Source organism: Loxodonta africana, chromosome 10, assembly GCF_030014295.1.
Source record: "Loxodonta africana isolate mLoxAfr1 chromosome 10, mLoxAfr1.hap2, whole genome shotgun sequence".
Lineage (NCBI taxonomy): Eukaryota > Metazoa > Chordata > Mammalia > Proboscidea > Elephantidae > Loxodonta > Loxodonta africana.
The window spans coordinates 62,308,496-62,336,370 of record NC_087351.1 but is presented as its reverse complement, the minus strand read 5'-3'; the positions used below and the strand labels follow the sequence as shown (position 1 = coordinate 62,336,370).

Sequence of the window (27,875 nt, the reverse complement as noted above, 5' to 3'; positions counted from 1 at the left end):
TTGGATTAATTGGCTTTATGAAAATAATATTTCTGATTTATTAGTTGTATAGTAAGCTATCACTAAAATGTTTTCCCTTTGGTCTCTTTTGTTGGTTCATTTCATAAACTTCAGAAATATATTTAGTACTTAATAGCTATTGCCATCAAGTACTGTGGCCATTGCTTGATATTTCAAACATTAATTAAAAGATCTAATTTTTGGAGTAAATGGTATCAAAATGTTTGGGCTACTAGATATTTACTTTGTAAATATATGTTTAAAATGAGTATTTTTTAACTTAAATAGCCAACCCTAGGGAAATGATGAAATAAATTAGATTATATTCCCATAATCCTAAATTATTCTTAATGACATAGGAATGCTCACAAAATATTAAGTGAAAATAGCAGGCTTTGAAACTATACCGTATGAGTCCAATTTGTATACATGGTGGGAGGAACCTCATAATCATATACTTATTGGACTGGAAGAAAACATGCTAATGGTGGATGTGTCTGGATAATATGGGTGATTTTTTATTCTTTTTTTTTTTTTAACATTGGCTGACTTTTCTAAAATAGGAATATTAGTGTGATACAGTAATAAGAAATAAAACATAGATGATAGTTTTAGCTTTAAAAAAGTTAGTTTTCATTATTGATGTCCATATAGAGCTAGATATGTTTCTGACATATTTCTGTGAATATTTATAAATAATGAGAGGATTAAAATAGGAAATGCAACTCAGAAGCATTAAGATTAATAATTTTATTATTGGATAATGAAATAGCAATACTTACATAGATATGAAAAGGATAAACCAGTTAATACTTCATGAAATAACAAATGGAAACTCTTGTTTAGTAATATATTTTTTTGGTGGAAATATTAAAATATATTGACTTTTTAAACGTTTTTAAAAAAAACTTTTTAAAAAGTTTTTAAAAGTTAGTAATTGGGGATATATTGCTGTATTAGTTAAGCTTATAGCCTTCCCCAAAACATTATCACATAAATGGAATGTAATTTTACAGGTCTCAGAGACAGAATAGATTTTGGGCTCAGAAGACCAACTGACTGGGTCCTAAACAAGCTCTACCACTTACTAACTGTATAACCTTAGACAAGTTGCTTAGTCTTTCTATGTGTCAGGGTCCTTATCTATAAAATGGAAGCAATGTAATACCTGCCTAACAGGATTGTTGTGAGGATTCATTAAGAAAATGTGTGTGAAGTACTTATGAAAAGTGTCTGTAACTTCGGGTGCAGGGCCAAGATGCAGTAGTAGTCAGATGCTTCTGGTAATCCCTCTTAAAACAAAGACCTGAAAAAACAAGTGAAATGATTATATTTCAGACAAGCTAGGAGCCCTGAACATCAAAGAGAAAATTAGAAAACCGATTGAACAGCAAGGGGAGGGAGAGACAGTTCAGAAGCAGAGAGGAGTTTCTGAACCTGAATCACTGGGAACTCTCAGGCACCATTCCCAGGAGCGCCTACGGCGGGCTGGTGGCAGCGTTCAGCCACAATTTCCCCAGGGAGAAACAGCCAGCTGCACAGCCAACTCACACCTCCAGAACCAGAGAAGAACAGCGCTCTCAGCAAAAGCTAAGTACTTGCATATATTTTACCATGCCCCCAGCCCCCAAGCCAGATTCAGTGGCTGTTGATTTCCCTGGGCCTGAGATACGTCCTGCTGAGGGTCCTGAGCCATTCTCCCGGCCTTGGAGAAGGAATAAATTCTCAATTGGGGGAAGAGATAATCTGCCAACTCTACTAACCTTGGGAGCTCAGGATGGAAGTGGCTTCTGTCCAGGCATAAACGGTCCATGGACTTTGAATACTTTTCCCTTCCGCATGGACCTGGACCCGTATGGGCCTATTTCAGGAGAACAGGCCCTTGTTGGCAGACTGCATCTGTTTCAGCTATGCACTGGAGAGGTGGGTATTTGATGTTTCACACCGCATTGCCTATTAAACAGGGTCCTCACCTCCCCACATCAGGGGCCTAAGGACTGCTGGCTCCACTCAGGTCACCCAGCCACCCACAACAGCGGTCCAAGGACAACTGGTACCTCCCAGTCCTTACAACCAAAAACTTTGGGTGCCCATTGTCCCTCTGCAGAACCCACCCACCAGCACGCTGTAGGGAACAGAGATATGTTTTCCTCAGAGACATTTGGGGGTCGGTTGTCAGCCCCCTGCCTTGTTCAGGGCATGACCTCCTGCTGCAATCAGATATCGGTATATACGCCAATCACCCCTGCCCCTCTAAGACTGTAGGAGAGAGCCTGTACCACACACTTGATGATCAGCTACCTGGAAACCTGAGCTGAATTCATACAAGAAAACTGAAAGGACTCCTAGACTGATGTACCTGATAACAGCTCTAGCCAGCTGGGACAGGACACCAGAGCTCCAAAGACAAAAAATAATTGAGCTACCTCACTCAAGCAACCCTTAGGGGTATACCAAAACAAAACAAAGCAAGCACCTACAACACAGTAAGCAAGCATAAACTAATACAATAACTTATAGACGGCCCGGAGACAACAGTCAATATCAAGTCACATAAAGAAACAGACCATGATCACCTCAATGGGCTCTCAAAGAATCCAGGAATCTTCTAGATGAAAGTGCACTCCTGGAATTACCAGATGCAGAATACAAAAGTTTAATATACAGAACCCTTCAAGACATCAGGAAGGAAATGAGGCGATACGCAGAATAAGCCAAGGAACACACAGATAAAGCAACTGAAGAACTCAGAAAGATTATTCAGGAACATAATGAAAAGTTTAATAAGCTGGAAAAATCCATAGACAGCAATCAGAAATTCAGAAGATTAACAATAAAATTACAAAATTAGACAACTCAATAGAAAGTCAGAGGAGCTGAATTGAGCAAACAGAAGGTAGAATTTCTCAACTCGAAGATAAATCAATTGGCACTAACATATTTGAAGAAAAGCCAGATAAAAGAATTAAAAAAAATGAAGAAACCTTAAGAATCATGTGGGACTCTATCAAGAGAAATACCTACGAGTGATTGGAGTACCAGAACAGGGAGGGATAACAGAAAATACAGAGAAAATTGTTGAGGATTTGTTGGCAGAAAACTTCCCTGATGTTGTGAAAGATGAGAAGATATCTATCCAAGATACTCATCGAACTCCACAGAAGGTAGGTCTTAAAAGAAAGTCACCAAGACATATTATAATCAAGCTTGCCAAAATCAAAGATAAGGAGACAATTACAAGAGCAGTAAAGGATAAAAGAAAAGTCACCTACAAGGGAGAGCCAATAAGAATAAGCTCGGATTACTTGGCAGAAACCATGCAGGCGAGGAGGCAATGGGATGACGTATTTAAAAAATCGAAGGAAAAAAATTGCCTGCCAAGAATCATATATCCATCAAAATTGTCTCTTAAATAAGAAGGTGAAATTAAGACATTTCCAGATAAACACAAGTTGAGGGAATTTGTAAAAACCAAACCAAAACTACAAGAAATACTAAAGAGAGTTCTTTGGTTAGAAAATCAATAATATCAGGTATTGACCCAAGACTAGAACACTAGGCAGAGAAACCAGAAGTCAACCCAGACAGGGAAATCCAAAAGAAACAAAGAAAGATTATTTAAAAAAAAAAAAAAAAGCTCAAAACAGAGTAACAGCGATGTTATTATATAAAAGAAAACAACATTAAAATAATACAGAGGGACTAAGAAATGTAATCATACACCTTTCACATGGAGAGGAAGATATGGCAATACAAAGAAATAAAAGTTAGTTTTCAGTTTAGAAAAACAGGGGTAAATAATGAGGTAACCACAAAGGAGAAAAACTATCCTACTCATCAAAATAAAATACAAGGGAAAAATACAGACTCAGCAGAAACAAAATCAACATGAACAAATATGAGGAAAGGACAATATATAAAGAAAACCGACTCAGCACATAAAATCAAATGGGAAAAAGAAACTGTCAGGACACACACACACACAAAAAATCAAAATGGTAGCACTAAATTCATACCTATCCATAATTACCCTGAATGTAAATGGACTAAATGCACCAATAAAGAGACAGAGAGTGGTAGAATGGATTAAAAAACAAGATCCGTCTATATGCTGCCTACAAGAGACACACCTTAGACACAAACAAACTAAAACTCAAAGGATGGAAAAAAATTCATCAAGCAAACAGAAATCAAAAAAGAGCAGGAGTGGCAATATTAATTTCTGACAAAATAGACTTTAAAGTTAAATCCATCATAAAGGATAAGGAAGGACACTATAAAGATTAAAGGGACAAAACAACAAGAAGACATAACCATATTAAATATTTATGCACCCAATGATAGGGCTGCAAGATACATAAAATAAACTCTAACAGCATTGAAAAGTGAGATAGAAAGCTCCACAATAATACTAGGACACTTCAGCACACCACTTTCGGTGAAGGACAGGATATCCAGAAAGAAGCTCCATGAAGACACGGAAGATCTAAATGCCACAATCAAACAACTTGACCTCGTAGACATGTACAGAACACTTCACCCAACAGCAACCAAATATACTTTCTTTTCTAGTGCACATGGAACATTCTCTGGAATAGACCACATATTAGGTCATAAAGCAAGCCTTAGCAGAATCCAAAACACTGAAATATTACAAAGCGTCTTCTCTGACCACAAGGCCATAAAAGTGGAAATCAATAACAGGAAAAGCAGGGAAAAGAAATCAAACACTTGGAAACTGAACAATACCCTGCTCAAAAAAGACTGAATTATAGAAGACATTAGGGACGGACTAAAGAAATTCATAGAATCCAATAAGTATGAAAACACTTCTTATCAGAACCTTTGGGACACAGTAAAAGCGGTGCTCAGAGGTCAATTTATATCAATAAATACATACATCCATAAAGAAGAAGGGGTAAAAATCAAAGAATTATCCCTACAACTTGAACAAATAGAGAGCAGCAAAAGAAACCCACAGGCACCAGAAGAAAACGAATAATAAAAATTAGAGCGGAACTAAATGAAATAGAAAACAGAAAAACAATTGAAAGAATTAACAAGACCAAAAGCTGGTTTTTTGAAAAAATCAACAAAATTGATAAACCACTGGCCAAACTGACAAAAGAAAAACAGGAGAGGAAGCAAATAACCCAAATAAGAAATGAGAGGAGCAATATTACAACAGACCCAACTGAAATTAAAAGAATCATATGACATTACTATGAAAAACTATACTAAATTTTGAAAACCTGGAAGAAATGGATGAATTCCTAGAAACACACTACTTACCTAAACTAACACAAACAGAGGTAGAACAACTAAATAGACCCATAACAAAAGAAGAGATTGAAAAGGTAATCAAAAAACTCCCAACAACAAAAAGGTCTGGCCCAGGATGGCTTTCTTGCAGAGTTCTACCAAACTTTCATAGAAGAGTTAACACCACTACTACTAAAGGTATTTCAGAGCATAGAAAAGGACAGAATACTACCAAGCGCATTCTATGAAGCCGCCCTATCCCAGATACCAAAAACCAGGTAAAGACACCACAAGAAAAGAAAAATACAGACCTATATCCCTCATGAATGTAGATGCAAAAATCCTTAACAAAATTCTAGACAATAGAATTCACCAACATATCAAAAAAATAATTCACCATGACCAAGTGGGATTCATACCAGGTATGCAGGGATGGTTCAACACTGGAAAAACAATTAATGTAATCCTCCACATAAATAAAAGACAAGAATCACATGATTTTATCAATTGATGCAGAAAAGGCGTTTGACAAAGTTCAACACTCATTCATGATAAAAACTCTAAGCAAAATAGGAATACAAGGAAAATTCCTCAACATAATAAAGGGTATTTATACAAAGCCAACAGCCAACATCACCCTAAATGGAGAGAGCCTGAAAACATTCCCATTGAGATGGGAGACCAGAAAAGGATGCCCTTTATCAATCACTTCTCTTATTCAACACTTTGGCTGGAAGTCCTAGCCAAAGCGACTAGGCTAGATAAAGAAATAAAGGGAATCCAGGTTGGCAAGGAAGAAGTAAAAGTATCTCTATTTGCAGATGACATGATCTTATACAGAGAAAACCCTAAGGAATCCTCCAGAAAACTACTGAAACTAATAGAAGAGTTCAGCAGAGTATCAGGATACAAGATCAATTTACAAAAATCACTTGGATTCCTCTACACCAACAAAAAGAACATTGAAGAGAAAATCACCAAAGCAATGCCATTTACACTAGCCCCCAAGAAGATAGTATACTTAGGAGTAAATCTTGCCAGAGATGTAAAAGACTTATACAAGGAAAACTACAGTACACTTCTGCAGGAAACCAAAAGAGACTTACATAAGTGGAAGAACATACCTTGCTCACGGATAGGTAGATGAACATTATAAAAATGTCTATTCTACCAAAGCAATCTATACATTTAATGCAATTCCAATCCAAATCCCAAAGACATTCTTTAATGAGATGGAGAAACAAGTCAACAACTTCATATGGAAGGGAAAGATGCCCCGGATAAGTAAGGCATTACTGAAAAAGAAGAACAAAGTGGGAGGCCTCACTCTACCTGATTTTAGAACCTATTATACCGCCACAGTAGTCAAAACAGCCTGGTACTGGTGCAACAACAGATATATGAACCAGTGCAACAGAATTGAGAATCGAGACAGAAATCCAACCACATATAAGTGGTTGATATTTCACAAAGGCCCCAAAACAGTTAAATGGGGAGAAGACAGTCTTTTTAACAAATGCTGCTGGCATAACTGGATATCCATCTGCAAAAAAATGAAACGAGACCTATAGCTCATACCATGCACAAAAATTAAGCCAAAATGGATCAAAGACCTAAATATAAAATCTAAAATGATAAAGATCATGGAAGAAAAAATAGGAACAATGTTAGGAGCCCTAATGCATGGCATAAATGGTATACAAAACATTATAAAGAACGTAGAAGAAAAACTAGGTAACTGGGAGCACCTAAAAATCAAACACCTATGCTCATCCAAAGACTTCAGCAAAAGAGTAAAAAGACTACCTACAGACTGGAAAAAAGTTTTTAGCTATGACATTTCTGATCAACACCTGATCTCAGAAATCTACATGATACTGCAAAAACTCAACTGCAAAAAGACAAATAACCCAGTTAAAAAATGGGCGAAAGATATTACTAGATACTTCACTAAAGAAGACGTTCAGGTCGCTAACAGATATATGAGGAAATGTTCACGACCATTAGCCATTAGAGAAATGTGGATCAAAACTACAGTGAGATTTCATCTCACTCCAACAAGGCTGGCGTTAATCTAAAAAACACAAAATAATAAATGTTGGAGAGGCTGTGGAGAGCTTGGAACACTTATACACTGCTGGTTGGAATGTAAAATGGTACAACCACTTTGGAAATAGATTTGGTGCTTCCTTAAAAAGCTAGAAATAGAACTACCATATGACCTAGCAGTCCCACTCCTTGGAATATATCCTAGAGAAATAAGAGCATTTACACAAACAGAAATATGCACACCCATGTTTATTGCAACACTGTTTACAATAGCAAAAAGATGGAAGCAACCGAGGTGCCTATCAGCGGATAAATGGATAAATAAATTATGGTATATTCACACAATGGAATACTACGCATCAATAAAGAACAGTGAGGAATCTGTGAACCATTTCATAACATGAGGAACCTGGAAGGCATTATGCTGAGTGAAATTAGTCAGTTGCTAAAGGACAAATATTGTATAAGACCACTATTATAAGAACTTGAGAAATGGTTTAAACTGAGAAGAAAACATTCTTTTGTGGTTACAAGGGGGTGGAGAGAGGGAGGGTGGGAGGGGGCATTTACTAATTAGATATTAGATAAGAACTACTTTAGGTGAAGGGAAAGAGAGCACACAATACAGGGGAGGTCAACACAATTGGACTAAACCAAAAGCAAAGAAGTTTCCTGAATAAACTGAATGCTTCGAAGGCCGGCATAGCAAGGGCAAGGGTTTGGTGACCATGGTTTCAGGGGACGTCTAAGTCAATTGGCATAATAAAAGCTATTAAGAAAACATTCTGCATCCCACTTTGAAGAGTGGCATCTGGGATCTTAAACACTAGCAAGCAGCCATCTAGGATGCATCAATTGGTCTCAACCCACCTGGAATAAAGGAAAATGAAGAACACCAAGGACACAAGGCGATTACGAGCCCAAGAGACAGAAAGGGCCACATGAACTAGAGACTACATCATCCGGAGACCAGAAGAACTAGATGGTGCCTGTCTACAACCGATGACTGCCCTGACAGGGAACACAAAAGAGAACCCCTGAGGGAGCAGGAGTGCAGTGGGATGCAGACCCCAAATTCTCATAAAAAGACCAGACCGAATGGTCTGACTGAAACTAGAAGGACCCTGGTGGTCATGGTCCCCAGACCTTCTGTTGGCCCAGGACAGGGACAATTCCTGAAGCCAACTCTTCAGACATGGATTGGACTGGACAAAATTGGAGAGGGATGCTGGTGAGGAGTGAGCTTCTTGGATCAGGTGGACACTTCAGAGTATGTTGGCATCTCCTGTCTGGAGGGGAGATGAGAAGGTAGAGGGGGTTAGAAGCTGAAGAAATGCATACAAAAAGAGAGAGTGGGTGGAGGGAGCGGGCTGTCTCATTAGGGGGAGCGTAATTGGGAGTATGTAGCAAAGTGTATATGGGTTTTTGTGTGAGAGACTGACTTGATTTGTAAACTTTCACTTAAAGCACAATAAAAATTATTAAAAAAAATTAATATACAAAACTTTTCAAGACATCAGGAAGAAGATCAGGCAATATGCAGAACAAGCCAAGGAACACACCGATAAAGCAGCTGAAGAAATAAAAAAGGTTAGTCAAAAACATAATGAAAAATTTAATAAGCTGCAAGGATCCGTAGAGCGACAGCAATCAGAAGCTCAGAAGATTGACAATAAAATTACAGAATTAGACAACTCAGTAGAAAGTCAGAGGAGCAGAATTCAGCAAGTAGAAGGCAGAATTGGTGAGGTTGAAGATAAAGCACTTGGCACTAATATATTTGAAGAAAAATAAGATAAAAGAATTAAGAAAAATGAAGAAACCCTAAGAATCATGTGGGACTCTATCATGAGAAATAACCTACGAGTGATTGGAGTACCAGAACAGGGAGGGATAACAGAAAATACAGAGAGAATTGTTGAAGATTTGTTGGCAGAAAACTTCCCTGATATCGTGAAAGATGAAAAGGTATCCATCCACAATGCTTATCGAATTCCACGTAAGGTAGATCTTAAAAGTCACCAAGACATATTATAATCAAACTTGCAAAAACCAAACATAAAGAGAATTTTTAGAGCAGTTTCAGATAAGCAAAAACTCACCTACCAAGGAGAGTCAACAAGAATAAGCTCCGACTACCCTGCAGAAATTGTGCAGGCAAGAAGGCAATGGGATAACTTACGTAAAGCATTGAAGGAAAAAAATTGCCAGCCAAGAATCATATATCTAACAAAACTGTCTTTCAAATATGAAGGTGAAATAGGACATTTCCAGATAAACAGAAGTTTAGGGAATTTGTAAAAAACCAAAGCACAGCTACAAGAAATACTAAACAGAGTTCTCTGGTTAGGAAATCAATAATATCAGATACCAACCCAATAGAAGAGTAGTGGACAGAGCAATCAGTTGTCAACCCAGATAGGGAAATCACAAAAATAAATCCAGATTAAAAAATGCTCAAACAAGGAAACAGCAATGTTATTAAAAGAAGACAACATTAAAACAATAAAGAGGGACAAAGAAGTGTACTCATAGATCTTTCATATGTAGAAGAAGAAATAAAAGTTAGGTTTCAATTTAGAAAAATGGGGGTAAATATTAAGGTAACCACAAAGGAGACTAGTAATCATACTCATCAAAATAAAATACAAGAAAAAAATACTCGGCAAAAACAAAATCAACAACGAATAGGAGGAAAAGACAACATATGAAGACAAACTACCCAGCACAAAAAATTCAGTGGGATAAAGAAACTGTCAACAACACACACAGAATGACATCAAAATGACAGTACTAAACTCATACGTATCCATAATTATGCTGAGTTTAAATGGACTAAATGCACCAATAAAGAGGCAGAGACTGGCAGAATGAATATAAAAAACATGATTCGTCTATATGCTCCCTATAAGAGACATGCCTTAGACTTAGAGACACAAACTAAAACTCGAAGGATTAAAAAAAATATATTAAGCAAACAACAATCAAGAAAGAGCAGCATTGGCAATATTTATTTCTGAAGGAATAGACTTTAAAGTTAAATCCACCACAAAGGATAAGGGAGGATGCTCTATAGTGATTAAAGGGACAGAATACCAGGAGGATATAACCATATTAAAGGTTGATGCACCCAAGGACAGGGCTGCAAGATACATAAAACAAACTCCATCAGCATTGAAAAGTGAGATAGACAGCTCCACAATTATAGTAGGAGACTTCAGCACACCACTTTCAGTGAAGTACAGAACATCTAGAAAGAAGCTCAGGAAAGACACGAAAGATCTAAATGCCACAGTCAACCAACTTGAGCTCATAGACATATACAAAACACTCAACCCAACAATAGCCAGGTATACTTTCTTTTCTAGTGCGCATGGAACATTCTCTAGAATAGACCACATATTAGGTCATAAAGCAAGCCTTAGCAGAATCCAAAACATTGAGATACTACAAAGCATCTTCTCTGACCATAAGACCTTAAAAGTAGAAATCAATAATAGAAAAAGGAGGGAAAAGAGCAAAGGAAAATGAAGAACAACAAGGCCACACGACAACTAAGAGCCCAAGAGACAGAAAGGGCCACATGAACCAGAGACCTACATCATCCTGAGACCAGAAGAACTAGTTGGTGCCCGGCCACAATCGATAACTGCCCTGACAGGGAGCACAGCAGAGGACCCCTGAGGGAACAGGAGATCAGTGGGATGCAGACCCCAAATTCTCATTAAAAGACCAAACTTAATGGTCTGACTGAGACTGGAGGAATCCCGGCGGCCATGCTCCCCAGACCTTCAGTTGGCACAGGACAGGAACCATCCCCGAAGACAACTCATCAGAAATGAAAGGGACTGGTCAGCGGGTGGGAGAGAGACGCTGATGAAGAGTGAGCTAATTATATCAGGTGGACACTTGAGATTGTGTTGGCAACTCTTGTCTGGAGGGGGGATGGGAGGATAGAGAGAGAGGGAAGCCGGCAAAATTGTCAAGAAAGGAGAGACTGAAAGGGCTGACTCAAGAGGGGGAGAGCAAGTGGGAGTAGGGAGTGAGATGTATGTAAACTTGTATGTGACAGACTGATTGGATTTGTAAACGTTCACTTGAAGCTTAATAAAATTATTTAAAAAAAAAAAAAGGAGGGAAAAGAAATCAAACACTTGGAAACTGAACAATATCCTGCTCAAGAAAGACTGGGTAATAGAAGGACATTAGGGATGGAATAAAGAAATTCAGAGGATCCAATGCGAATGAAAACACTTCCTATTAGAACCTTTGGGACACAGCTAAAGCAGTGCTCAGAGGCTAATTTATATCAATAAATACTAACATACAAAAATGAATTACCCCTACAACTTGAACAAATAGAGAGCAACAGAAGAAACCCACAGGCACCAGAAAAAAGCAGATAATAAAAATAGGAGCAGAATTAAATGGAGATCAGAAAAACAATTCAAAGACTTAACCAGACCAAAAGCCGGGTCTTTGAAAAAATGAACAAAATTGATAAACCATTGGCCAAACTGACAAAAGAAAAACAGGAGAGGAAGCAGATAACCAGAATAAGAAATGAGATGGGCAGTATCACAAAAGACCCAACTGAAACTAAAACAATCATATCAGATTTCTACGAAAAACTGTAGTCTAACAAATTTGAAAACCTAGAAGAAATGGATGAATCCCTAGAAACACACTACCTACCTAAACTAACACAGAAGTAGAACAATTAAATAGATCCATAACAAAAGAAGAGATTGAAAAGGTAATCAGAAAACTCCCAAGAAACAAAGGCCTGGCCCGGGACAGCTTCACTGCAGAGTTCCACCAAACTTTCAGAGAAGAGTTAACACCAGTACTACTAAAGGTATTTCAGAGCATAGAAAAGGACACAATACCCCCGAACTCGTTCCATGAAAGTTACAGACCTATATCCCTCATGAACTTAGATGCAAACATCCTCAACAAAATTCTGGCCAATAGAATTCACCAACATATCAAAAAAATAATTCACCATGACCAAGTGGGATTCATACCAGGTATGCAGGGATGGTTCAACATTAGAAAAACAATTAATGTAATGCATCATATAAATAAAACATAAGAGCCACATGATCTTATCAATTGACATAGGAAAGGCACTTGACAAAGTTCAACACCCATTCATGATAAAAACTCTCAGCAAAATAGGAACAGAAGGAAAATTCCTCAGCATAATAAAGGGTATTTACACAGAGCCAACAGCAAACATCGTTCTAAATGGAGAGAGTCTGAAAGCATTCCCCTTGAGATCGGGAACCAGACAAGGATGCCCTTTATCACCACTCTTATTCAACATTGTGTATTGTGCTGGAGGTCCTAGCCAGAGCAATTAGACTAGATAAAGAAATAGATCGCATCCAGATTGGTAAAGAAGAAATCAGAGAATCTCTATTTGCAGATGACATGACTTTATACACAGAAAACCCTAAAGAATCCTCAAGAAAACTACTGAAGCTAATAGAAGAGTTCAGCAGATTATCAGGATACAAGATAAACATACAAAAATCAGTTGGATTCCTCTCCACCAACAAAAAGAACATTGAAGAGGAAATCACCAAATCAAAAGCATTTACGGTAGCCCCCAAGAAGACAAAATACTTAGGAATAAATCTTACCAGGGATGTACAAGACCTATACAAAGAAAACTACAAGACACTACTGTAGGAAACCAAAAGAGACCTACATAAGTGGAAAAACATGCCTTGCTCATGGATACAAAGACTTAACATTGTAAAAATGTGTATTCTACCAAAATTGATCTGTAGATACAATGCAATTCCAATCCAAATTCCCATGACATTTTTTAATGAGATGGAGGAAAAAACACCAACTTCATATGGAAGGGAAAGAGGTCCCAGATATGTAAAGCATTAGTGAAAAAGAGGGACAAAGTGGGAGGCCTCACTCCACCTGATTTTAGAACCTGTTATACCACCACAGTAATCAAAACAGCCTGGTACTGGTACAACAACAGATACATAGACCAAGGGAACAGAATTGAGAATCCAGACATAAATCCATCCATGTATGAGCAGCTAGTATTTGACAAAGGCCGAAAGTCAGTTAAATGGGGAAAAGACAGTCTTTTTAACAAATGTTGCTGGCATAACTGGATACCCGGCTGCAAAAAAATGGAACAAGAGCTATACCTCACAGCATGCACAAAAACTAACTCAAAATGGATCAAAGACCTAAACATAAAATCTAAAATGATAAAGATCATGGAAGAAAAAAATAGGGACAATGCTAGGAGGTCTAATACATGACATAAACGGTATACAAAACATTACTAACAAGGCACAAACACCAGAAAAGAAACTAGAGAACTGGGAGCTCCTAAAAATCAAACACTTATGCTCATCCAAAAACTTCACCAAAAGAGTAAAGTGATGACCTACAGACTGGGAAAAAGTTTTCAGCTGTGACGTTTTTGGTCAGCGTCTGATCTCTAAAATTCACGTGATACTGCAAAAACTCAACTACAAAAAGACAAATAACCAGATTAAAAAATGGGCAAACTATATGAACAGGCACTTCACTAATGAAGACATTCAGACAGCTAACAGATACCTGAGCAAATGCTCACCATCATTAGGCATTAGAGAAATGCAAATCAAAACTACAGTGAGATTCCATCTCACTCCTACAAGGCTGGCATTAATCTGAAACACAAAATAATAAATGTTGCAGAAGTTGTGGAGAGACTGAAATACTTCTATACTGCTGGTGGGAATGTAAAATGGTACAGCCACTTTGGAAATCAATTTGGCACTTCCTTAAAAAACTAGAAATAGAACTACCATACAATCCAGCAATCCCACTCCTTGGAATGTGCCCTAAAGAAATAAGAGCCTTTTCATGAACAGATACACACACACTCTTGTTCATTGCAGGTACTGTTTACAATAGCAAAAACATGGAAGCAACCAAGGTATCCATCAACAGATGAATGGATAAATAAATTATGGTGTATTCACACAATATAATACTACGCATCGATAAAGAACAACAATGAATCCATGAAACATTTCATAACATGGAAGAATCTGGAAGGCATCATGCTGGTTGAAATAAGTCAGTTGCAAAAGGACAAATATTTTCTGAGACCACTATTATAAGAACTCAGAAGATTGTTTAAACAGAGAAGAAAATATTCTTTGATGGTTACGAGGGTGGGGAGGGATGGAGGGAGGGGGAGGGGTTTTCACTAATTAGATAGTAGATAAGAGCTATTTTAGGTGAAGGGAAAGACAACACACAGTACAGAAGAGGTCAACACAACTGGACTAAACCAAAAGCAGTTTCCTGAATAAACTGAACGCTTCAAAGGCCGGTATAGCTGGGGCGGGGGCTTGGGGACCATGGTTTCAGGGGACATCTAAATCAGTTGGCATAATAAAATCTATTAAGAAAACATTCTACATCCTACTTTGGAGAGTGGCGTCTGGGGTCTTAAATGCTAGCAAGCAGCCATCTAAGATGCATCAATTGATCTCATCCCACCTGGAGCAAAGGAGAAGGAAGAGTACCAAAGACACAAGGTAATTATGAGCCCAAGAGACAGAGACACATAAACCAGAGACTACATCAGCCTGAGAGCAGAACTAGATGGTACCCAGCTACAACCGATGACTGCCCTAACAGGGAACACACAGATAACTCCTGAGGGTGCAGGAGAGCAGTGGGATGCAGACCTCAAATTCTCGTAAAAAGACCAGACTTGATGGTCTGACAGAGACTGAAACGACCCCGTGGATCATGGCCCCCAGACCTTCTATTAGCCCAAGACAGGAACCATTCCCAAAGCCAGCTCTTCAGGCAGGAATTGGTCTGGACAATGGAATAGAAAATGATACTGGTGTATAGTGAGCTTCTTGGATCACATAGACACAGGAGGCTAAGTGGGCAGCTCCTGCCTGGAGGGGAGATGATAGGGCAGAGGGGGTCAGAAGCTGACCGAATGGACACGAAAATAGAGAATGGAGGAAAGGAGTGTGCTGTGTCATTCGGGAGAGTGCAAACCAAAAACCATGCCCACTGCTGTCAAGTCGATTCCAAGTCATAGTGACCCTATAGGACAGAGTAGAACTGCCCCATAGAGTTTCCAAGGAGCCCCTGGCAGATTTGAACTGCCGACCTCTTGGTAAGCAGCCATAACACTTAAACACTATGCCACCAGGGTTCCCGTGGAGTATATAGCAAGGTGTATGTAAATTTTTGCATGAGAGACTGACTTGATTTGTAACCTTTCACTTAAAGCACAATTAAAAAAAAAAATGTCTGGCATTTAGTAAGTGCTTTGGCTGCAACTATGGCCTCAAACATAGCAATGATTGTGAAGATGGAGCAGGAATAAGCAAAGTTTCATCCTATCATATAGAAGGTTTCTATGAGTCAGAGCCACCTTGACTGAACTATCTTAGTTATCTAGTGCTGCTATAACAGAAATGCCACAAGTGGAATGCTTCAACACACAGGGATTTTTTCCCTTACAGTTTAGGAGGCTGGAAGCCCGAATTCAGGGCTCCAGCTCCAGGGAAAGGCTTTGTCTCACGGTTTGCACTGGGGGAAGGTCATTGTCACCCATCTTCCCCTGGTCTATGAACTTCTCAGCGCAGGGACTTGGGATCCAAAGGACATGCAGCGTTCTTGGCTCTTATGGTTGTAATTAGGTCCCTCTCCTCTCTGCTCGATTCTCTCTTTTATATCTCAAAAGAGATTGACTCAAAATACAACCTAACCCTGTAGATTGAGTACTGCCTCAATAACATAACTGCCTCTGATCCTGTGTTATTAACGTCATAGAGGTTAGGTGTTACAACACATAGTATAACCACATCAGATCATAAAATGGTGGACAGCCACACAATACTTGGAATCGTGGCCTAGCCAAGTTGACACGCACTTTTGGGGGACACAGTTCAATCGATAGCAAGTATCAAACAACAGCAATTTTGATTTTTAGTTATTGTTGTCATCTTAACACTCTCCAATTCCTAGAATAAATACTAATGAAAAGAAAATCAGAAGAAAGCTTTGGAACAGAGGAAGTTAAAACAACTTTTTTAAGGGCATAACATTTTGAAATACAGTTTGGCAAACGTTCATAGGTATGTGATCTTAGGTAAATTTTGTTCTTTCTCATTAGTTATTCCATCTGTAAAATTAGGAGAAAATTATTGGGAGAACAGGGTGGGTAAAATCACTTATGGAACTTTTTAAAAGTAAGTAGAGTAGTATTTACCTTAAGGTGGAAATGACAAGTTGTAGTTGTAGAGGAGTATCATACGCCAGGCATTGTTCTAGGTACTTGAGGTAGATGAGTGAACAAAACAGGTAGGTTTCCCTCTCTTGGAACTTAATTTTTACTTGGGGAAGGGGAGGAGAGACAGACAATAAAGGAAAAACATAAATAAGTAAAATATCTAAAGTATACAATTGGCATAATAAAATCTATAAAGAAAACATTCTGCATCCCACTTTGAAGAGTGGCATCTGAGGTCTTAAACGCTAGCAAGCAGCCATCTAAGATGCATCAATGAGTTTCAATCCATCTGGATCAAAGGAGAATGAAGAACACCAATGACACAAGGTAATTATGAACCCAAGAGACAGAAAGGGCCACATGAACCAGAGACTACATCATCCTGAGACCAGAAGAACTAGATGGTACCTGGCTACAACCGATGACTGCCCAGTCAGGGAACACAACAGAGAACCCCTGAGGGCGCAGGAGAGCAGTGGGATGCAGACCCCAACTTCTCATAAGACCAGACTGAATGGTCTGACTGAGACTAGAAGGACCCCGGTGGTGACGGCCCCCAGACCTTCTGTTGGCCCAGGACAGGAACCATTCCCAAAGCCAACTCTTCAGACATGGATTGGACTGGACAATGGGTTGGAGAGGGATGCTGCTGAGGAGTGAGATTCTTGGATCAGGTGGACACTTGAGACTATGTTGGCATCTCTTGCCTGGAGGGGAGATGAGAAGGTAGAGGGGGTTAGAAGCTGAGGAAATGGATATGAAAAGAGAGAGTGGATGGAGGGAGCGGGCTGTCTCATTAGGGGGAGAGTAATTGGGAGTATGTAGCGAGGGTATATAAGTTTTTGTGTGAGAGACTGACTTGATTTGTAAACTTTTACTTAAAGCACAATGAAAACTATAAAAAATAAAATAGAAAGCAGCAAAGAGCAGTAAGAATACCTACCCACCTTAGAGCCAGTGTTGTGAAGTCTGTGAGAGAAAAAGCTACCACTTCAGAAAACTGCCGAGGAATCATTTTCAAGGGAAGAGCTAGATTTCTGTGTGAGCCAGAAAATGAAGGGAATGTTCAGAGAAGAGTTGACTGGTAATTGATTGGTCTTTTATTCCAGAAAGAATGGTTTCAGATGTTTGGAGAGTAAGAACAGAACAGAGCAGAGAATGTGTAAAGCTCTATAGGGATTAAAGATGAGGAGTGGCCTGGGGGTATGCATGACATGGCAGTTGTAAGGTACGTGTTGAGTTTAGACCTGGCAAAGCTGTGAGTGTTGTGGGTAGGGCTGAGGGGGGCTCCGTCTTTGTTTTTTAATGATGGGGGTAGAAGGCCTTCAGAAAGACTTTGGTCTTAATCCTGATGCATGGGCTCCATTTTGACTTCCACGAAAGACAGAGTTTATTTTGATGTGTGCATGCATTGTCTTGACCTGAGTATTGATCATTCATATATATATATATATATATATATATATATATATATATATATATATATATATATATATATATATATATACGTACACACACACACACACACCTTTGCGGGGGCAAGAAGTAGATATACCGATGTTTGTTATATCTTCCCCCTATATGTTTTCTGTATGTTTGAAATGTCTGATTTTTTTCAGGTTGCCTGTCTATGAAGGGAAGGGATGGGAACAGTTAGGGCAAATGCTCTTTCTTTGATGATAAGGGCTCCAAATTCTCAGAGAATTGTGGGTAGTTTCAGGGAGCCCTAAAAGATAAAGATTTTAATTAGCCAGTCTTACAACAAGGATCGTACTGTGGAGTAGTTATTTTCAGGTCAGATGCCCACCCCAGTGCCTTCAGCAAGGAGCACTAAATCAGAGCCTAGTCTCGATCAGACACTTGAAATTAGTAGCTTTGCCCCACACTTTTTGCTACTGCTCCAGGGCCTAAGTAGAATGCTGAGATTAAGCTTTTCTTGGCTTAAAATTAGCATGCATTTTCATGGACATCTACAGTTTGGGGTAGTGGTACACCCTGGGCCATTTACCACACAAGAAAGCTCTGTCTCTTGATAAAAGTCAGTTGGTTGTTCACACAGTATTTTTTTCCCTTGCTTTTCCGAAGAAAAGCGCATAACAAAGTAAGCCCTATATAGTCCTCTAAATTAGGAGTCAGGGTGGAACACTCAATAGGCAGCAGCAATTTGACCCCACAGTGACCTCTGAGGCCTGTCATTGCCGTTTGAGATATGTGCCTTCATTCAAAAACAGCCTTGTGATTGCTTTGCCTTTTTAAAAAATCATTCTCATTCTGGGCCCTCATTCTGTTTTTGCTGTGTTTTGTTAAAGTAATGCTTATGGTTAAAAAAAAATACCTAATGTTGTGAAGTAGAAAATAAGTTCTCCTGACCACATGTCCTTATTTCCACTTGCCAGAGGTAACCACTATTTTTTTGAGTTTCCTTCCAGACATTTTTTATATATTGCATTCCAAATGTCTTTTTTATCCCCGTTTAATAAGTATTGAACATCTTTCCATGTCAGCATATATTGCTATAATTTGTTCTTGTTAATAGCTGCAGAGTATTCCACTATATACATGTACCATAATTTGTTGAACTAATCCCTTCCTAATGTACTTTTAGAATATCCTAATGTACTTTTAGAATATTTTCACTTTTTTGCTATTGAAATTCATGCTGCAGTGAAATATTTGTGTTGTTGGTTATATACACCGTAAAGCGTGATTAATATTGCCGAATTACTTCTGAAACGGTCAGTCAGTTTTTCATCTCCATAAATTGGATTTGAAAACATGTTTCCCAATACTGTCTCCAAACTGGGTATTTATTATCAGACTTAGTGTTTTTGCCAATCTCATCAGATAAAAAATAGCTTTGATTTGCATTTCTTTAATTTGAGGACAAACATACTTGTATAACTCTGTTGAAATTTATATTTTCTTTACTATGAAAGGTCTGTTCATACTCTTTTCTTGGTCAACTTTTGAAGGGATGCATGTGAGGGAGATTATTTGTGAAATATTTTTTGAAAATTGATTTTGAAATTCCAAGATTCCTCTTTATCTCAGGGTAATCTTTTGATTTTTTTTATTTTTGTATGGTATATTAGAAATGTCAGATCTAGAACATTAGTCAAATGATGGTAGAAATTACCCTTCAGCCAAAGATTAGACAGGCCCATAAAACAAACAATAATACACATAGCGCAACCACGTATACTGGGGTAAATGGGCACACAGCCCAGGGGGCAAGGACGAGAAGACAGGAGGGGACAGGAAAGCTGGACAAATGGAAATGGGGAACCCAAGGTCAAGAAGGGTAGAGTGTTGACACATTGTGAGATTGGTAACCAGTGTCACAAAACAATAGGTATATTGTTGAATGAGAAACTGATTTGCTCCGTAAACCTTCATCTAAAGCACAATAAAGAAAAAAAGATGGTAAAAATTAGTTGGTGTAGTACAGAAGATTCCTTTCTAAGAATTATAGCAAAGTTCAGGGGTGGGGAACATGACATTGATATCAATTCAGAGATCTCTTATGTTTGGTTCTTCTTGGCCTAAGGCCCATAAAATTGACATCCATATAATCATCCCCAGCTGTTGACTGACTTAGGCCAGTTCATACCCACAGTGTCAAGGCTTAAGCCCTTATGTCAGCCTGCAGAGTCCCTGACCCTTCCAAAGCTTCAACTCTTATATGTTTAATGTTTTCCTAGGACAATGAGGCTCAGTTCCATAACACACACACCTACATTTCTTAATAAGCTCCTGGCCTTAGTGATTTTCAGTTGCTTTTGCCGATGCTGTGGTGAGGAGCCCTGGTGTCACAGTGGTTAAGAGCTCGCTGCTAACCAAAAGGTTGTCTGTTCAGTTCCACTAACCGCTCCTTGGAAACCCTATGGGGCAGTTCTACTCTGTCCTATAGGGTCACTATGAGTGGGAATCGATTCCATGGCAATGGGTTTATGCTGTGATGCATCCGGCAACTGACCTTATTAGAGAGGAAGGAAAAAAATACCCACACATTGACTGTCTAGCGAGTTTCTCCCTTCCTGTGTACGGACATACTCAACAGCCATGTTTTTAGTAGGACATCTCTAGGAACTTTAGCCATAGTCATTCATGGACTCTTGTTCTAATATTTGATTTTTAATATGACTTTGTTGACAACTGACATAGTATCTATGGTGAGAATTCTCAAGAGACCAAATGTGATTTTCTTATCTCAGGCTGTTGATTAATTCTTTTCAGGTCAGGTGTTCACTTGATGCTATCTGCAAGTGGCACAAACGGCAGGAGCTGTAGATGGAGGTGAATTCTCTTATGAGGGCTTTGGATAAGCTGGCACTGGTTAGTCCTTTAGAATAAAATGCCATTAACATAAACAGGAAAGTCTGGAGGGGAAAATGGTTTTTAAGAGAAGATATTGCTACCTTATTGACTGTAGTTAATTCAAGGTGCTAGCAAGACATTCAAATGGAAATAACAGGGGGTCTTTGTTTCTCAGTTCATTTAATCCTTACATTGCCAGAGTAAGAAGAGTGGAATTTCTCTTCGTGTCTCAAAACTCATTTATACATGAGCAACAGAGTTGGGACCTAGAGGACTGAGGCCTCTGAACTAGTTGACTTTCTCCTGTATCTCACTGGGGGGTGACATTTATCTGATATCACCCAATCATAAGAATAAAGTGGATTATCCAAATTTCAGATCATTTTGATGAGGCTGATGTTGGCTATCATAAACTAGTTAGATCTGTGCTGGATATGGTGTTTGGCTTATCTGCCTCTCAGGATGAACTACAAAAACACTGCCTTTATATAAATCAGAGCCCAGGTGGTGCACTGGTTGGCAGTTTGAACCCACTCAGCCGCTCCTTGGAAACCCTGTGGAGAAGTTCTTCTCTGCCCTCTAGGGTCGCTATGAGTCAGAATTGACTCAACGGCAACGAGTTTGGCTTTTTTGGCTTATGTAAATCTGTTCCATGGTAAAATTTCAGTTCATAGAAGATTCTGCCCCTTTTGCATAAGCTTAAAGCAGTGGTGAGAGAGATGTATGAAGAATATACCCAAAATTGGAGTTTACTCAATAAGTTACGTATATTAAATAAGGCACAGTCTCCAAACATCTCAGTTATTAATGACTTTGTGCTTGTGAACTCCTGCTTCCACCTAAAAATCTTGCCCATGCACCACAGCCACAACTTCCCTGGCAGAAACCTCACTAGCTGCTCCTGAGAGCAGTCTTGGGATGGAACTCAGAACTAATTTTCCTGAAGAAGTAGTGGTTTGTTACTTGTTGTATTAATTCAGCCATATTATTGACTTTTACAGGTCAGATTAAGAATTTAGGCATTATTAAGAACTTAGACACCATTTGTGAAATTATTCCTGTGAGAAAATCTGTTCTAAGTTCCAGACTTAATCTGAAGTATTTTTCAGCACAGCTCAGCTATGACTTCTCTGCGCATTTAAAAGGGAGTAGGTGGGACTCCAAATAATAGCATATATTAATGAAGTTAGGTGATTCTTTCTTTGTAATTCAGAGCTTCTTCATAAAATGAAGAATTCGGCTAGAATCTAGCCTGCTTGTTGGGAATTAGCATGCACAAAGAATGAGTTTTAATGCTATAATGGAAAAGAATCAGCTGGAGGAATGAGATGAAAGGAGAAAAAACATCCTGGTACCCATGGATTGTCAAGAAAAGCAGTACCTTTTCTCTACACCTAGGTGGACAGCTGTTTTTACTATATAACTTTCAGAGGGTACTTAACCACTTCCGCCTGAATTGAGAACGGGGAACATGAGATCATCTTCTATTTTGGGTATCTTCATTGATCTCCTTCCATTTGCTGACCATTAAGAAATAAATCTTTAATATAAAAGTTTGCCATTGAAGACTTAGGTTTAAGGTATATGTAACAGTTTATGCGATACTTACTTGGCTTCTCAACTTAACAAATAAAAGCTTGAAGTTTTACTCAGACTTTTATCTGTTTAGAAGATTGTACCCTCATTTGGTTTACCAAATCCTTTAAAATTGCTAGCATTAAATCCTTTAACTGTGTTACCAGTTACCGTTTACATAAAGCAACTGTTGAAAAGAGTGTCTTAATGATTATAAATAAATTTAGTATATAGTAGCTAAACTACATGTACGTATAAACCACATCAGTAGTGGTTGGTTCTTAAAAGGATATTTATGGCATGGCAAAAATAGTTAAAAATTTGCTTTGGCTCTGAATTAAAAGAATTGGAATTATAAAAGGGACAATATCTCTGACTTGTGTGAGGATTTTATTTGTTTATCTAAGGCTTAATTTCTGAGTTTTTGCTTCTTAGCCTTGTAGTTTTTCTAAGATGACTTTATGTTTGAGCCAGAGCCAATCTGCCATTTGCCCAGGGTTAAAACCCTGGTGGCGTAGTGGTTAAGGGCTACAGCTGCTAACCAAAAGATCAGCAGTTCGAATCCACTAGGCACTCCTTGGAAACTCTATAGGGTAGTTACTTCTACGCTGTCCTGTAGCATCACTGCGAGTCAAAATCTACTCAAGAGCAATGGATTTGGTTTTTGGTTTTGGACATAGCAGTAGTAGCCCTGGTGGCACAGTGGTTAAGTACTCAACTGCTGATTGAAAGGTCAGTGATTTGAACCCACCAGCCACCTCTGTGGGAGAAAGATGTGGCAGTCTGCTTCTGCAAAGATTTACAGCCTTGGGAATCCTACGGGGCAGTTCCATTCTCTCTTCTAGGGTCACCGTGAGTCCTAAGCAACTCAACGGTAACAGGTATATATAGACAGTAAATAGCTGAGACAGGATCTGAATTTAGAGATGACTGATCCAGAGCTCAAGCTTTATCTTCTACATTATACTGCCTTTATATAATATGCATGCAATCATTTTATCAACTCATAAATTTCTTTTACTGAAACAAAAACACAGTTTCCATGCAAAATGGACTTGCATGGTGACAGTACCATTCTAGGCAGTATACTATATATATACTTGTGTATGTATGTATATATATGTATATATATGTGTATATATGTGTATATATATGTATATACACACACACACACACACACACACACAGAGTCATGTGCCACATAGTATCTGGGCAACATCTGACCACGTATACATCCATGGTCCCATAAGGTTATAATAGAGTTCAGAAATCCCCATCAGAGAACGGGACTTAGCAGATGCAACAGCTTCCCTCATGCAACATGTGTATCTCATATGTGTATGTCATGTCTCTTGTATACAAAGCTGTTACGCTACCAGGTGTATAATGGTACAGTACGTATATGACCCATAATGCATATGTCTTGATAGTCATAATAAACGCTTATGCTATTGGCTTATGTATGTACTGTACTGTACTTTCTATCGTTACATTAATGTGAACTTTCTCTACTTACAAATAAAAAGTTTATCTTATAACATTATATGCTTTCACTCGTATGCAGCAGCATCCAATCTTGTGTATGGTGCATCTCTTGAGTGTTGTAGCGTTATGTCTCCATTTAATTTTCTTTTGAAAATATTGCCATGAAGTGCATCATGGCTCCCAAATACAGCAAAACAAATGCTAGTGATAGTAACAGTATCCCATATGGCTTTGCTAAGTATATAACATGGTATTCACACAACATCCAAATCAAATAATGTCCTATTTCACGGTCTGTATTGTGGATGTTAAGTGACGCATAAAATATGTAAAATCTCCTTTCTTCGCTTCCTGTATCATGAACATCTTTTCCAATCAAAACTTGTTTTTAACTATATTGTATTATCTATTTTTTTTTATATCCATACCATAATTTATTAAACCCTTATTTCGTTACTAAACCATGCTGTAGTGAACATCCGTCTCTGCGTATCTTCTTAAGGAAACAAAATCTTTAAGTGAAATTGTGACTTGAAAAATTTTATACATATATAAGGCTTCTGACTTTACAGGAAGAGTGTACAGTTTGCATGCCCATTGAAGTATTGAGAATGCCCAATTCCTCATCTCTATCTAGTATTTACTATAAAGCTTTCTTTCCTTCTTTCCAGTATAGAAATATTGAGTAACATGATGAACAAGTTATTATCATTTTGTTTTTCAGGAGATGATTTTTCTTTGATTCAACAAGAAATATTTATGGTTAAAGAATGTAAACATTGCAACATTGTTGCCTACTTTGGGAGCTATCTCAGGTAAAAACAACAGAAACAACTGCATTCTCTTTGTATTTTACATTTTTTTTTTTTTTACCACTCTTCCTCCCTTTTATGAAAGTACTGTTGTGTATGTGAATTTTAAAACTGGTATTACTCAAAGTTCTTAAATTTCTGGGATTTCTTATTGTCTCCCCTTTTATATTAATAGTGACACCTCCATTTAAACAGTCTTACTGTATCTGGCAACTTTAGTGAAATGTTATGAATGATTACAGCCAAGTGTTTTAACTTAGAAAGACTTTGATCATATTCGAAACCATTTGAGATGGGAACAAAGCTGAAATTAATGTGTTTCTGTAATTTGAAGAGGATCTACCAGAACAATTTCCTGTTGCAACCTGCAATCCATCCTGAACCTTGTTGTGCTGAAGAGTGAGTGTCTTAGAGTATTTCAGTGATTGAGAATTACTATAAGCTAATATAATTTTCTTTTTCTTACATATTAGTCGGGAGAAACTGTGGATTTGTATGGAATACTGTGGTGGTGGATCACTTCAGGATATTTACCATGGTACTGTGAACCTGACTTTACATTTTAAAACTACTTTGACTTTAGTAGGTTGTTGTTTGACACTTCCAGTTAACCAGGAGTATTAACCTGAACTCCCTAGATTTACTGTTTTATATTCTGAGTACTGTATAAAAGAAACCTGAATCTTATTTTTTGTTGGTTATTACTGTTAATTAGATTTACATGGGCCTGAGCTGAGAAAGCCAAGAGTACATGTATGATCCAAATTTTTCTTTTCACATGCAATCTTATATAGCCTCTAGGAAAGTGTTTTATCTACAAGTGAAATAGCCTAACCTTCCTTGTAAATAAATTTTGAAATGCAAAGGGTAGCTCCGATAAAGGAAATTATATGTCTGTCTTAATAATAATTTGCTAACCAGGAAGACAATTCAGTTGATACTGTAATGTTTTAATATTAAAAATTCAGAAGTTTTTTTTTTTAATTTGGGATATTTTATGTAGCCTTCTGTTAATTTAGACAGTTTTTTTAGTTGAATATGACTTTATTTCAATAATATTTTAGAAATAGTTTTAGTTTTGGCTCTACAGTTTAGTTTCCAATTTGCTGTTGAAAATTTCCTGAATTTCTAGAAGTTGAGACTAAACATGAATTCTTATTTGATAATTTTTCTTTTCCTTATTTAATATGGAAAGTATAGAATAGTAAAAACTCCCATTACAGCTATGCATTGTGTATTTTATTATTAAGAAGTGTGAGGGTTTTTTTTTTTACTTTATTTATTGTGCTTTAAGTGAAAGTTTACAGATCAAATCAGTCTCTCATATAAAAAGTTATACACACCTTGCTATGTACTCCTGGCTGCTCTCCCCCCTAATGAGAGCACATTCCTCCTCTCTTCCCTGTATTCCCTGTGTCCATTCAGCTAGCTCCTGGCCCCCTCTTCCTTCTCGTCTCACCTCCAGACAGGAGTTGCCCACATAGTCTTGTGTGTCTACTTGAGCCAAGAAGCTCATTCCTCGAAATGTGAGATATTTTTGAACATTTCTATGCCGAAATCTTTATTTAAGAAGCCTTATCAAATTTCGGTCATGGCAGTTTACAAATGCAGTCACAGTAGATGTAAAAACAGAAGTGCTGTTCTAGTTTAAATAGTGTTTTGTAAGCTTTAGAGGTCAGTTTTTAAAAAAAAAATACGGATCAATAGAGCAATGGTTAAGTAAATTACACTCTACCCATAATATGAAATACTATGCAGCATTTAAAAAGATGAAGTAGCCCCATATATAGTGACTTGTCTATATCAGCCCAAGGCCTGTTTTTAAATGGAAAAAGTAAATCATGAAAGGATATAACATAATCGATCACACTTAGGTTTTAAAAAATTGTGTTTTATAAGTATACTCATAAATACACATGCCTAGAAAAATAAAAGAATACATAGCAAATTTATAAGTCATTATCTCTGGAGAATAAGGAATGAATAAGGAAGATCGCAGAAGAATCAATGCCGTTGAATTATGGTGTTGGCAAAGAATGTTGAATATACTATGGATTGCCAGAAAAATGAACAAATAGGTCTTGGAAGAAGTACAGCCAGAATGCTCATTAGAAATGAGGATGGCAAGACTTTGTCTCACATGCTTTGGACATGTTATCAGGAGGGACCAGTCAGTCCCTGGGGAAGGACATCATGCTTGGTAGAGTAGAGGGCCAGCAAAGAAGAGGAAGATCCCCAACAAGATGGATTGACAGAGGGGCTGCAACAGTAGGCTCAAGCATAACAACAATTGTGAGGATGGCACAGGACCAGGCAATGTTGCGTTCTGTTGTACCTAGATTTGCTATGAGTCAGAACAACTCAACGGCACCTAACAACAACAACAACTCTAGAGAAGGAGGAAGAAGGATTTAGGAATACAATGCTTGAATTATTACAATAAAAATCTATTGATAAATATTGCAGTTATCTAACTGTGTCACAACAAATAACAAAAAAAAGTCTTGGTTGATGCCTAAGCTCCAGCTACTGACTGTTTAGCGCCACAGAAATATGACAAAGTACACAAAATACTAAGATTTAGACTGTCTCTTTAAGTTTTTTTTAAACAAGAGCTAGTACCATTTTAAAAAAGAAAAAAGTTTGACTTCCTTTTTAAGTAGTCTTTCATTTTCTTATATATTATATCATACTAAAGTTTCCCAGTGTGGAAAATTTTATATGATATGGAAGTCCTTATTAGCTTAGAATGGGTCTTCAAAATTGAGGATTTTTATCCCGGCTTACAAGAAAATTCTGACTGTACTCTCTTATTACACCCAGTTGTTGATTTTAAAGTATCATTTATAGAAAACAGCTTTGTGTCACTGGATTTAAATTCTTCTCCATGATTTTATGAAGAATGATATATGAAGAATTTTTATTCCATAATTATAATTTTTATCTAGTCAGACTCTTACAAAATGAAAACTCTTAAGAATCTGGGAAAAATCAAACTATGTAGCTGACATTTTTTACTATTCCTTTTACATTTAAAGAAGTGTTTTGAGATACTAATTTTATTTTTCATGAAATTT

At 37.7% G+C, this 27,875-nt stretch overlaps 1 protein-coding gene across 5 annotated transcripts in view; it reads left to right on the top strand.

The window, feature by feature from the left end:
* The window catches only part of MAP4K5 (mitogen-activated protein kinase kinase kinase kinase 5), a 142,767-nt gene that overhangs the window by 61,479 nt on the left and 53,413 nt on the right, over positions 1–27,875 (top strand). For all 5 annotated transcript variants that reach the window (XM_064292453.1, XM_010588626.3, XM_064292455.1 and 2 more), the window contains 2 exons: positions 24,711–24,801; positions 25,272–25,336. In XM_064292453.1, the coding sequence (XP_064148523.1) occupies positions 24,711–24,801; positions 25,272–25,336 (156 nt within the window). The remainder of the gene's footprint in view (positions 1–24,710; positions 24,802–25,271; positions 25,337–27,875) is intronic.